This window comes from Myotis yumanensis, unplaced genomic scaffold (genome assembly GCF_028538775.1).
Source record: "Myotis yumanensis isolate MYYU_CA2020_CCGP unplaced genomic scaffold, mMyoYum1.0.hap1 SCAF_2, whole genome shotgun sequence".
Classification (NCBI taxonomy): Eukaryota; Metazoa; Chordata; class Mammalia; order Chiroptera; family Vespertilionidae; genus Myotis; species Myotis yumanensis.
The window spans coordinates 9,218,311-9,231,005 of NW_027223753.1; the positions used below are offsets into that span (position 1 = coordinate 9,218,311).

At 50.2% G+C, this 12,695-nt stretch overlaps 1 protein-coding gene across 2 annotated transcripts in view; it reads left to right on the top strand.

Annotated features, from left to right (window-relative positions):
• The window catches only part of SPEN (spen family transcriptional repressor), an 85,630-nt gene extending 74,876 nt beyond the window's left edge, over nt 1-10,754 (top strand). For both annotated transcript variants that reach the window (XM_070404170.1, XM_070404171.1), the window contains 5 exons: nt 83-8,288; nt 8,704-9,198; nt 9,351-9,545; nt 9,863-10,021; nt 10,430-10,754. In XM_070404170.1, coding sequence (XP_070260271.1) covers nt 83-8,288; nt 8,704-9,198; nt 9,351-9,545; nt 9,863-10,021; nt 10,430-10,561 — 9,187 coding nt within the window. In that variant the 3' untranslated portion in view covers nt 10,562-10,754. The remainder of the gene's footprint in view (nt 1-82; nt 8,289-8,703; nt 9,199-9,350; nt 9,546-9,862; nt 10,022-10,429) is intronic.
• The last annotated feature ends 1,941 nt before the right edge of the window (nt 10,755-12,695 follow it).

Sequence of the window (12,695 nt, forward strand, 5' to 3'; positions counted from 1 at the left end):
TTTGTAATCTTATATGTATGATTTAATGTATAAATGACAAGGAAACAAAAGAATGAAATATTTTTTTGTTTGTTTTTGGCAGAGAGGAACGAAGGGGATCTTATGATTATAGTCAAGATCGCACATATTATGAGAATGTTCGTACTCCAGGCACATATGCTGAGGATTCTAGACGGGAATATCCAGCTCGAGGGAGAGAATTTTATTCAGAATGGGAAACTTACCAAGGAGACTATTATGAATCTCGCTATTATGATGATCCTCGGGAATACAGGGATTACAGAAGTGATCCTTATGAACAAGATATTCGGGATTACAGTTACAGGCAACGGGAACGAGAAAGAGAACGCGAAAGATTTGATCCTGACCGGGACAGAGACCATGAGAGGAGGCCAATTGAACGCAGTCAGAGTCCGGTGCACCTGCGGCGCCCACAGAGTCCTGGAACATCTCCCTCACAGTCAGAGAGATTACCAAGTGATTCTGAGAGGAGGGTTTATAGCCGGTCCTCAGACCGGAGTGGAAGCTGTAGCTCACTTTCCCCTCCAAGATATGATAAACTTGACAAACCTCGTTTGGAACGCTATACAAAAAATGAAAAGACAGATAAAGAACGAACTTTTGATTCTGAGAGAGTGGAAAGAGAGAGACGCTTAATAAGGAAGGAGAAAGTGGAAAAGGACAAAACTGACAAGCAGAAACGAAAAGGAAAAGTTCATTCCCCTAGTTCCCAATCTTCAGAAACAGACCAAGAAAATGAAAGAGAACAGAGCCCTGAAAAATCAAGGAGTTTTAATAAACTGAGCAGAGAGAAAGCTGACAAAGAAGGAATAGCAAAAAACCGCTTAGAACTCATGCCTTGTGTGGTTTTGACTCGAGTGAAAGAAAAAGAGGGGAAGGTGATTGACCACACTCCATTGGAAAAGCTGAAAGCCAAGCTTGATAATGACACTGTTAAGTCTTCTGCCATAGATCAGAAACTGCAAGTTTCTCACATGGAGCCTGCAAAATCTGACTTATCTAAACTGGAATCTGTCAGAATGAAAGTGCCAAAGGAAAAGGCACTTTCAAGCCACATAGAAGTGGTAGATAAGGAAGGCAGGCTTAAAACCCGGAAGCACCTAAAACCAGAGCAGTCTGCTGATGGGGTAAGTGCTGTGGATTTGGAGAAGCTGGAAGCAAGGAAAAGGCGTTTTGCAGATTCCAATTTGAAAGCAGAAAGGCAAAAATCAGAAGTCAAAAAAAGTAGTCCAGAGATGGAGGATGCTCGGGTGCTTTTAAAAAAGCAGGTTGACACGCCATCTAAAGATGTCACTCAGTTGAAGGAAGGAGAGTCTGAGAGAAAGCCCATGAGGAAAGAAATTCTTAAAAGAGACTCTAAAAAAATCAAACTAGACAGACTTAATGCTGTTCCCAGCCCCAAAGACTGTCAGGAACTTGTCAGTATTTCTGTTGGGACTGGCTCAAGACCCATCTCAGACCTGCAAGCAAAGCTTGGAGAACCAGTAGGTGAATCTGCGGAAAATCAAGAAATTCAGTCAAAAAAACCTACTCCCTCCAAACCACAGCTCAAACAGCTGCAGTTATTAGATGAGCAAGGACCAGAGAGAGAAGATATTAGGAAAAACTATTGCAGTCTTCGTGATGAAGCACTTGAATGTAAATCAGGCCAAGAGAAACCACATTCAGTAAATACTGAAGAAAAAATTGGCATTGATATTGATTACACGCAGAGTTACCGAAAACAAATGGAGCAGAGTCGTAGAAAACAGCAGATGGAGATGGAAATAGCCAAGTCTGAGAAGTTTGGCAGTCCTAAAAAAGATGTAGATGACTATGAAAGGCGTAGTCTTGTTCATGAGGTAGGTAAACCCCCTCAAGATGTCACTGATGACTCTCCTCCCAGCAAAAAGAAAAGGATGGATCATGTTGATTTTGATATCTGCACCAAGAGAGAGAGGAATTACAGAAGTTCACGCCAAATCAGCGAAGATTCTGAAAGGACTGGTTGTTCTCCCAGTATCCGACATGGTTCCTTCCATGAGGAAGATGACCCCATAGGCTCTCCTAGGCTAATGTCAGTAAAAGGGTCGCCTAAAGTAGATGAAAAAGGACTCCCTTACTCTAATATGACAGTCAGAGAAGAATCCTTAAAATTTAATCCTTACGATTCCAGCAAGAGAGAACAGATGGCAGACATGGCCAAAATAAAACTAACTGTCTTGAATTCTGAAGATGAACTAAATCAGTGGGACTCGCAAATGAAGCAAGATGCCAGCAGATTTGATGTGAGTTTCCCAAACAGCATAATTAAGAGGGACAGCCTTCGAAAGAGGTCTGTACGCGACTTAGAACCTGGTGAGGTGCCTTCTGATTCTGATGAAGATGTTGAACACAAATCCCACTCACCCAGAGCGTCGGCATTATATGAAAGTTCTCGATTATCTTTTTTATTGAGGGATAGAGAAGACAAACTACGTGAGCGAGATGAAAGATTCTCTAGTTCTTTAGAAAGGAACAAATTTTATTCTTTTGCACTGGATAAGACAATCACCCCAGACACTAAGGCTTTGCTTGAAAGAGCTAAATCCCTCTCTTCATCTCGAGAAGAAAATTGGTCTTTTCTTGATTGGGACTCTCGATTTGCTAATTTTCGAAACAACAAAGATAAAGAAAAAGTTGACTCTGCTCCAAGACCTATTCCATCTTGGTACATGAAAAAGAAGAAAATTCGGACTGATTCAGAAGGAAAAATTGATGATAAAAAAGATGATCATAAAGAAGAAGAACAGGAAAGGCAAGAATTATTTGCTTCTCGTTTTTTACATAGCTCAATCTTTGAACAAGATTCCAAGCGCTTACAGCACCTAGAGAGAAAAGATGAGGAATCTGACTTCATTTCTGGTAGGTTATATGGAAGGCAGACATCTGATGGAGTGAACAGCACAACTGATTTGATTCAAGAGCCAGTAGTTCTTTTCCATAGCAGATTTATGGAACTCACACGAATGCAACAGAAAGAAAAAGAAAAAGACCAAAAACCTAAAGAGGCTGAAAAACAGGAAGATACAGAGGATCATCCCAAGACCCCAGAATCTGCTTCTGAGAATAAAGAGTCAGAACTGAAAACCCCATCTTCGACTGGGCCTCCTTGTGTCACTGTTTTAACTCCAGAGTCAGCATCATTGCCACTGGAGAAGACAGCCGGTGATAAAACAGGAGAGCTGCTTTCGGTGACAGAAGAGAAGACCATGGAGCCAGTCTCTATCTCAGAAGAAGCAAAACCTGCATCTGAACTGGCTCCCCTTGCTCTGGAACAACCTGAACAGGCCGACTTGCCCCCAGGAGTGGACGCCGAGAAGGATGCTGCCGGGACTCCTTTAGTTGGAGAAAGTTCATCAGTTGACCAGCTGCCGTATCTGGATGCCAAGCCTCCAACTCCTGGGGCCTCATTTTCCCATGCAGAGATCAGTGGGGACCCAGAACCTGACAATACCCAACCACTTTCAAAACTGACTCAGAAGCCTAAGGAAGCTGATGAGCCAAAAGTGGACAAGCCAGACCCTACTGCTAGTGTTGAGCCCATTGCAAATCAGAAAGCTGAAGTTGTTGCTGAGGTTCAGCCTCAAGCTTCCGAAGGTGTAGAGGTTGATCCTCCAGTTGCTACAAAAGATAAAAGGCCAAACAAAAGTAAACGTTCCAAGACCCCCATGCAGGCAGCTGTAGCAAGTATTGTGGAGAAGCCCGTCACAAGGAAGAGTGAGAGGATAGACCGGGAAAAACTCAAGAGGTCCAATTCTCCTCGGGGAGAAGCCCAAAAGCTCTTAGAGTTGAAGATGGAGGCCGAGAAGATTACAAGGGCTGCCTCTAAAAACTCAGCCCCGGACACTGAACACCCTGAGCCAAGTTTGCCCCTCAGCCGAACCAGGCGCCGGAATGTAAGGAGTGTCTATGCAACCATGGGTGACCATGAAAGCCGCTCTCCAGTCAAGGAGCCCATCGAGCAACCGAGAGTGACCAGGAAGAGATTGGAGCGGGAGCTTCAGGAGGCCGTGGCAGTTCCTACTACCCCTCGGAGGGGAAGGCCTCCAAAAACACGCCGTCGAGCTGAAGAAGAAGAGGAGACTGAGGCGAAAGAGCCAGTTGAAACACTTAAACCAGCTGAGGGATGGAGATCCCCACGGTCCCAAAAATCAGTAGCTGCTGGTGGCCCACATGGGAAAAGGGGGAAAAATGAACCTAAAGTTGATGTTGAACGTCCTGAGACCACCACTGAGGTGAGTCCCCAAGTAAATGTGAAAGAAAATAATACAAAATCCAAGACTGATAAAGAAGCAGCAGGAAGTGAATCGAAAAGAGACAAAAAAGAAATTGGCACAGACAAAACTCCACTTGAAACCCCCCCAGTTGAAGTGGTAGAGAAAAAAACAGCCCCTGAAAAAAATTCCAAATCAAAGAGAGGAAGATCTCGAAACTCTAGGTCAGCAGTGGACAAATCTGCAAATCTGAAAACCGTAGAGGCCAGTGTAAGTCCCACTGTGGCTCTGGACCCTGCAGGGCTGGCTGTGGAGAAAGAAGCTGGGGTTGTGGCAGTCTCCCCTGAAAAGAGTGGGAGTCCACCCAAGGAGGGTCTTTCATCCCAGGTGAACTGTGATCCAGCTGGTCCAGACAAGGAGCCAGAGAAGGAAGATCTGTCTGCCCCTAAGCTGTCCCCAGAAGCAAATCAGTTAGCCAAGCAGATGGAGCTGGAGCAGGCCGTGGAGAACATTGAAAAGCTCACTGAAACCTCTGCCTCCGCGGCTTTCAAGGCAGCAGCCACAGATGCACCAGAGGGCCTTTCCACAGAGGACAGGGACAAGCCTGCACACCAAGCGAGCGAAACAGAACTGGCTGCGGCCATTGGCTCCATCATCAATGATATTTCTGGGGAGCCAGAAAACTTCCCAGCACCTCCACCTTACCCTACAGAATCTCAGACAGACCTGCAGCCCCACTCACAAGAGCTGCAGACTCCTGAGGAGGGAATGGAGCCTGAGACCAATGAGGCTGTGTCTGGCATCTGGGAGACTGAGGCTACTACAGAATCTTCTGGCCCACAAGTCAGTGCCCCTAACCCTTCCGCAGGCCCAGCAGATACCAAGGAAGCTGGAGGGAATAGCAGCGAAACCTCCCACCCAGTGCTGGAAACTAAGGGATCAAAAGAAGCTGAAGTGGCTCTCCCTCGGAAAGACAAAGGGCGCCATAAAACAACTAGATCACGCCGCAAACGGAATACAAACAAGAAAACGGGGGCTACTGCAGAGAAAACCGGGGCTACTGCAGAGACCCCTGTCTCACAACCCAACCAAGTTCAAAGCAATAATCCTGCCACAAATGAGGGGACAATGGTACAACCCCCAGAAGCTCCACAAGAAGAAAAGCAGAGTGAAAAGCCCCAGGTCACTCCTCCGGAGACATGTGCTTCTGACCCAAGCGAGACTCCATCCAGGGAAAATTTGTCCCAAGAAAGCAGTGTTGAAGAAAAGACTCCAACCAAAAGGACTGTGCTCCCAGACCCTCTCCCTTCCTCCCAGCCAGTATTGGTGGACAGTGAGCCCCAAGCCAGATTCAAGGTGCATTCCATCATTGAAAGTGATCCAGTGACCCCACCCAGTGATTCAAGCATACCTACCCCCACAATTCCTTCTGTAACTGCAGCAAAGCTCCCACCCCCACTGACCTCTGGGGGGATCCCACACCAGAGTCCCCCTACTAAGGTGACAGAGTGGATCACAAGACAGGAGGAACCTCGGGCTCAGTCCACCCCATCTCCAGCTCTTCCCCCAGACACAAAAGCCTCTGACATTGACACCAGCTCCAGTACGCTGAGAAAGATTCTCATGGACCCCAAATACGTATCTGCCGCAGGCATCACTTCCACCAGTGTCACTGCTGCCATTGCAGAGCCTGTCAGTGCTGCCCCTTGTCTGCATGAGGCACCAACCCCTCCAGCTGAACCTAAACAACCTCTTTTAGAAGAAAAATCAGGAGCTCCAGTAACTGGTGCTTCTGACACCCAGGCCTCAGAGGTTCCAGTAGCTATTGACAAAGAAAAGGTGGCTCCAGTCATTGCTCCCAAAATTACTTCTGTTATTAGCCGGATGCCTGTCAGCATTGATTTGGAGAATTCGCAAAAGATAACTCTGGCAAAACCAGCTCCTCAAACCCTGACTGGCCTGGTGAGCGCCCTGACCGGCCTGGTAAATGTCTCCTTGGTCCCAGTGAATGCACTGACTGGCCCAGTGAATGCCCTGAAAGGCCCTGTGAAGGGCTCAGTGACGACACTGAAAGGTTTGGTGAACACTTCTGCTGGCCCCGTCAATGTCCTAAAGGGGCCAGTAAATGTTCTGACAGGGCCAGTGAACGTTCTCACCACTCCGGTGAATGCTACTGTGGGCACAGTGAACACTGCCACAGGTGTGGTGAATGCCGCTTCGGCTGCAGTGAGCGCTACAGCGGCTGCAGTGAGTGCTTCAGCAGGTACAGTGACAGTCACAGCAGGTGCAGTGACTGCTGCGTCTGGTGGTGTGACTGCCACCACAACAGGTGCATTGACTGTGGCAGGTGCCGTGATTGCACCACCAGCAAAGTGCAAGCAGAGATCAAGCTCTAACGAAAACATTCGGTTCCACCCAGGGTCTATGTCTGTGATTGACGAGCGTCCAGCAGACTCAGGCTCTGGAGCTGGGCTGCGTGTGAATACTTCTGAAGGAGTTGTGCTCCTGAGCTATTCGGGGCAGAAGACTGAAGGCCCACAGCGGATCAGCGCCAAGATTAGCCAGATCCCCCCAGCGAGTGCCATGGACATTGAATTTCAACAGTCGGTATCCAAGTCCCAGGTCAAACCTGATTCTGTTGCACCATCACAGCCACCACCCAAAGGCCCTCAGACTCCTTCAGGCTATGCAAATGTGGCCACCCACTCTACTCTAGTGCTAACTGCCCAGACATATAATGCATCTCCGGTGATTTCATCTGTTAAAGCCGACCGTCCTTCCTTGGAGAAACCTGAGCCCCTTCACCTCTCTGTGTCCACCCCTGTCACCCAGGGTGGCACAGTGAAGGTTCTCACCCAGGGCATAAACACATCCCCAGTGCTGGTTCACAACCAGTTGGTTCTCACCCCAAGCATAGTTACCACTAATAAAAAGCTTGCTGACCCTGTCACTCTCAAAATAGAGACTAAGGTCCTTCAGCCGGCTAACCTGGGGTCTGCTCTCACTCCCCACCACCCTCCTGCTCTGCCCAGCAAACTGCCTGCAGAAGCAAACCACATCACCTCAGGGCCCAGCACCCCAACAGATCGAACTGTCTCCCATTTGGCCGCCACAAAGCCAGACGCACATTCTCCTCGACCCAGTGGGCCTGCTCCATCTCTTTTCCCAAGGGCATGCCACCCCAGCAGGACCACGTCCACTGCGCTCTCCACTAATGCCACAGTCATGCTGGCTGCAGGCATTCCTGTGCCTCAGTTCATCTCCAGCATACACCCAGAGCAGTCTGTCATTATGCCACCCCACAGCATCACCCAGACTGTCTCCCTTAGTCATCTGTCCCAGGGTGAAGTGAGAATGAACACGCCCACACTGCCTAGCATCACCTACAGCATCCGGCCAGAGGCACTTCACTCACCTCGGGCCCCTCTGCAACCCCAGCAAATAGAGGTCAGGGCTCCACAGCGGGCAGGCACGCCCCAGCCAGCCACAGCTGGTGTGTCCTCCCTGGCCTCCCAACACGCTCCAGAGGAAGAAGTGCATTATCACCTCCCTGTTGCTCGAGCCGCAGCCCCTGTGCAGTCGGAAGTACTGGTCATGCAGTCCGAGTACCGCCTGCACCCATACACTGTGCCCCGGGACGTGAGGATCATGGTGCACCCTCATGTGACAGCAGTCAGTGAGCAGCCCCGGGCAGCAGATGGTATAGTGAAGGTGCCACCAGCCAGCAAGGCCCCTCAGCAGCCAGGGAAAGAAGCTGCCAAGATGACAGATGCCAAAGCAGCCCCTGCCCCTCACAGCGAGGCCCGAATCCTTACAGTCACCCCCAGCAACCAGCTCCAAGGGCTGCCTCTGAGCCCGCCTGTGGTGGTGACCCATGGGGTGCAGATCGTACACTCCAGTGGCGGGGAGCTGTTTCAGGAGTACAGATGCGGGGATATCCGCACCTACCATGGCCCGGCTCAGCTCGCTCACACTCAGTTTCCTGCCACCGCCTCCATCGGCCTGCCTTCCCGGACCAAGGTTCCCACTCAGGTGAGCACTACAAATCAGCCTTCTAGTGCAAACAGTGATTGAGGTGCCAGTGTGGTTCCTGAAGTGTGTCATTCTTTTTGTGGGTTTAAAGAGAAACTTCCTAAATTTCAGGGGTCAGATCACAGCACAGAGAGCTTAAGGACACAGGAAGGAGCTCTTTGTGGGGAGGGAGGGAGGAAGGGAGGGAACACGTTACCTCCTCTTACCAGAACCCTCAATCTTGAGCCCCAGAATGCATCACCAACTGGTTAAAGTGTCGTGTCCCCTCCTCCCCCCCCCCCGCCCCTTGTGAGCCTAGCTGAGAGGAGATGCTCATAGTTCACTCTTGCTGGGGCCAAAGGCCAGTAGGTTGGGGGCTGGGTGTTGTTCATAACAGACTCTCACCTTGTCCCTATCTCTTCCTGCCCAACTCTAGGGTCCCCCTCCTGAAAGTGAGCCTTTGCAGCCCACTCAACCTGTGCAGTCTACACAGCCTGCCCAGCAGCCTGTGCCATCTACACAGCCTGCCCAGCCCACGCAGCCCTCACAGCTTAGCCAGCCACCAAGCAGCAAGATGCCTCAGGTCTCCCAGGAGGCGAAAGGGACCCAGACAGGAGTAGAACAGCCTCGCCTCCCAACCGTACCTGCAAACAGACCAGCTGAGCCTCATGTCCAGGTTCAGAGGACCCAGACAGAAACAAGCCAGATCTCCTATCCCTCCCCTGTATCTGTCTCCATGAAGCCTGACCTTCCGTGCCCTCTCCCTGCCCAGGCTGCCCCAAAGCAGCCATTGTTTGTCTCCACAACCTCGGGCCCTAGCACCCCTCCAGGATTGGCTCTGCTGTACACTGAAGCCCAGCCCTCCCCCAAACAAGATTCCTCTCCACACTTGACTTCCCAGAGGCCTGTGGATATGGTCCAGCTTCTGAAGGTAAGTCTGGGAGGGGTCCCCCACTGCTCCTCTCCAAGCTTTGTGCTGTGTTAAAATGTCCTAAGATCCCCACTTGATTTAGCACAGTAAGCCTGCTGCCTAGGGCCATGTCCAGTCATGAGCTCACTTCCTGTTTGTTTCCCCTTGAACAGAAGTACCCCATTGTGTGGCAGGGCCTCCTGGCCCTCAAGAACGACACAGCTGCTGTGCAGCTCCACTTTGTCTCTGGCAACAATGTCCTGGCCCATCGGTCTCTACCCCTCTCTGAAGGAGGCCCCCCACTGAGGATTGCCCAGAGGATGCGGCTGGAGGCCTCACAGCTGGAAGGGGTTACCCGAAGGATGACGGTAAGATGGGGCCCAGGTGAGCAGCTGCCCCACCCAGGGATATAAGGTGTGGGTGGACCCCAGCTGCCTATCTCCTTGTTATGGGCTGCAGCAATGGCATTCTTAGTGCAGATGGCGCTGGGCATGTTCTTTCTCCTCAGAGTGTAAAATGCCTTTAGACATAAAACAAGGCTTTTTTTTTCATTCAACAAATTTAGGGGTGGACTTTCAGGTCATTTCAGAGGTGGGAGCTTTTGTGGACATGGGAGCCAAACCCCCTGGGTTGGACAGGCCTCTGTGTGTTGTGAGGAGGCCCCTGACAGTTGCCTCTGTCCCAGGTGGAGTCAGAGTATTGTCTGCTGCTGGCTCTGCCCTGTGGCCGTGACCAAGAGGATGTCGTGAGCCAGACCGAATCCCTCAAGGCTGCCTTCATCACCTATCTACAGGCCAAGCAGGCGGCAGGGATCATCAATGTTCCTAACCCTGGCTCCAATCAGGTCAGCTCCCTGCCCAGTGTCCTTCCTCGGTGCACACAGGTGGGGGTGGTCATGCAATTTGATTGATCTGGTGGCATGGCCCACTAGTGCGGCCAGAGCAGTTCAGGAGTTTCTTAGAGGTGGGCAAAGGGCATTCTGGGTAGAGGAAATAAGCAGTGTCTGGGGCCACCATTGCCCATCCTGGAGACAATCAAGGGACAGCTGATACAGCAGGTTTGTCTTTAGCCTAATGATATAGAAGGGGGTCGCAGGAAATTAGTTCACGTTAGTTTTCTGACAAAGCCACGGAGACTTAGCTGGTTGGGGAACTGACTCAACCTGGCTCTCTGCGTTGGGCCTGTTCAGAGGAATGGCAATGGGGTTGATGTGAAGACGGGGTCCCACTTATGCTCTTGTCCTCTTCTCCAGCCTGCCTACGTGCTGCAGATCTTCCCACCCTGCGAGTTCTCCGAGAGTCACCTGTCCCGTCTGGCCCCTGACCTTCTGGCCAGCATTTCCAACATTTCTCCCCACCTCATGATTGTCATTGCCTCTGTGTGAGCCACTGGTCGGTCAACGACTCAGTGTATTTTCCCGAGGCTCTGCAGCAAAAACACACAGGACAACCCAGCCAAGTGGAGGAAGAAGCTGCCGAAGGGGACAGACTCCACTGCCAGACGGCCAGCCTTGCCCTCCTGGCCTGCCGGCCCAGCTCAGGCGGACAGACCCCTCTGGGCAGTGGTGCTGCTACTATGTATGTTTACAAGACATTTAGCCCAAGGACAGACCACCAACCGATGGACTTGCAGACACCTTGGGGCTGGGTTTCTCCTCTTTTTGGAGAAAAGGAACAGGGCAGTGGAATTAAATTTTTTTGTTTTTGTTTTTAAGAAACAAGAAAACAGAACTGCCTTTGCACTAAATTAGTGACTTGGACTTTTGCATAGTGAAGACAGGCTGTGGCACTCTGGACATCGTGGTGTATGTGAACACACGTCACAGACTCAACGCAGGACTTCAAACTGCTGCTGAAACCTTGGGGTCAAGGAACATTTCATTGGGTTTGTCCCCATCTCCTCCCTTCCCCTTGCTCATCTGGCTGTCATCTTTAATTCTCTTGCCACCACCATCTGATTCACCCAGGATGTACAGCTTACAATCGAAACGGAGCAAACCGAAGGATTTTCTGTCGGTGGGATATGCAGAACTTGGGATGTGTGTATATATAAATATATAATATATATAAATATATATAATACTGACTTAAAAAATCAAATCCCCCTGACATACATTTTTTTTAATCTGTGCCAAAAATGTGTTTTAAGAGAAAATCTTATTTTCATACTCAGACTTTGTATTGTCACTCATTTGTATAAGTGCGCTTCGTTACAGCCGGGCCCTGCCCCTGCGATCTGAAAGTGTGTGTGTGTGTGTCTCTCTCTCACACACACCACACACACACAAACACACACACACACACTGCAAAAAGACTGGTTTCCCTCTTATGTGACCTTGACCTCTCCCCACAACTTCCTAACACCTATTAATTTATGAAACTGTTTTTCTCAGCGCAGTTTTGTTTTGTGTGTCCATTGGATTACAAACTTTATTAAAAAATACAAAACATGTCAAGTGTGGATGTAATTGTCACTAGGGTGGGAGGACCAAGTAAATGTCCTTGGCTTATGGGAGTAGCTAGCCCTCATCCCACTTTTGCCTTCTTTCAGTCTGTATAGGGAACCTATTTCCGATCTACCACTTAAACCCCCCAAGGATCATTTTATCTTGTATAAAACAGATCTTTGTCACAGACCTAACTTTTCTCAGTGCTATGGTGCTGTAAAGACCTGTGATACTTCAAGGCTCTGATTGGTTCTGGATAATGTGGAAGGCACTACAGGTAAAACCACCGCCATGCACACTCAAACATCTTGAGCAAGCTTTGGTGTCTTGACTCTTTACCCTTCCTCCTCTGGGTGTGGTGCAGGCCAGCCCTGCAGCAGCAGTGGCGCAGCCTGGTGGAACAGTATTCCTGACAGGAAGATGGGGTGGTGGGCCAGGCTTCCCCTGCAGCTGGAAGTACAAGCTGAGGAATTGGGCAGGGACGGGAACACGGAACGTAGTGTTGGTGTCTCACTTGCAATATCCATGGGGCTCCTCCAAAGACCTATGCTTTTGATGCAAGAAGCTACTATCTCTGAGTAAGGGATGACAGCTGGTGGGGGGAAATTGTATGGAAAGGGCAGAGATGGCATCTCACGTTTCCCTGCCCCCCCCCCCCCCCCCGCCTCTGCTTCTGCTCTTAGTTTAAGCAGTGCTGTGTCTCCCATCTCCCCATCAAAGCTCCTAGCTGCTCACTGTCCCTCCAGGCCTCACCTGGTGGGAGAGACTCTATTGATTCAAGGCAAGTAAATGTTCCCAAAAGATGGTACTGGCTTGGCCATGATCCTCAGGCCAAGGTTACTGTGAAGTCAGTGTAGAGCCCTTCTGCTTCCCCAAACCCAACGAAACGGGGTTTTGGCCTGTTGGGCCTGGTTCTCTCTGCCTACCTTGTTGCTCTGGCTGAATGGCACCTGAGCTGGGCTCTCTGGGTTGCCTGGATCCTGGTAAGTAGTGTGGCCAGCCTCTGCTGGCCCAGCTCCCAACCCCCAGGCAGAGGGGGAGCAGCTCCATGGCAGAGAAGAGAGTTGGGATC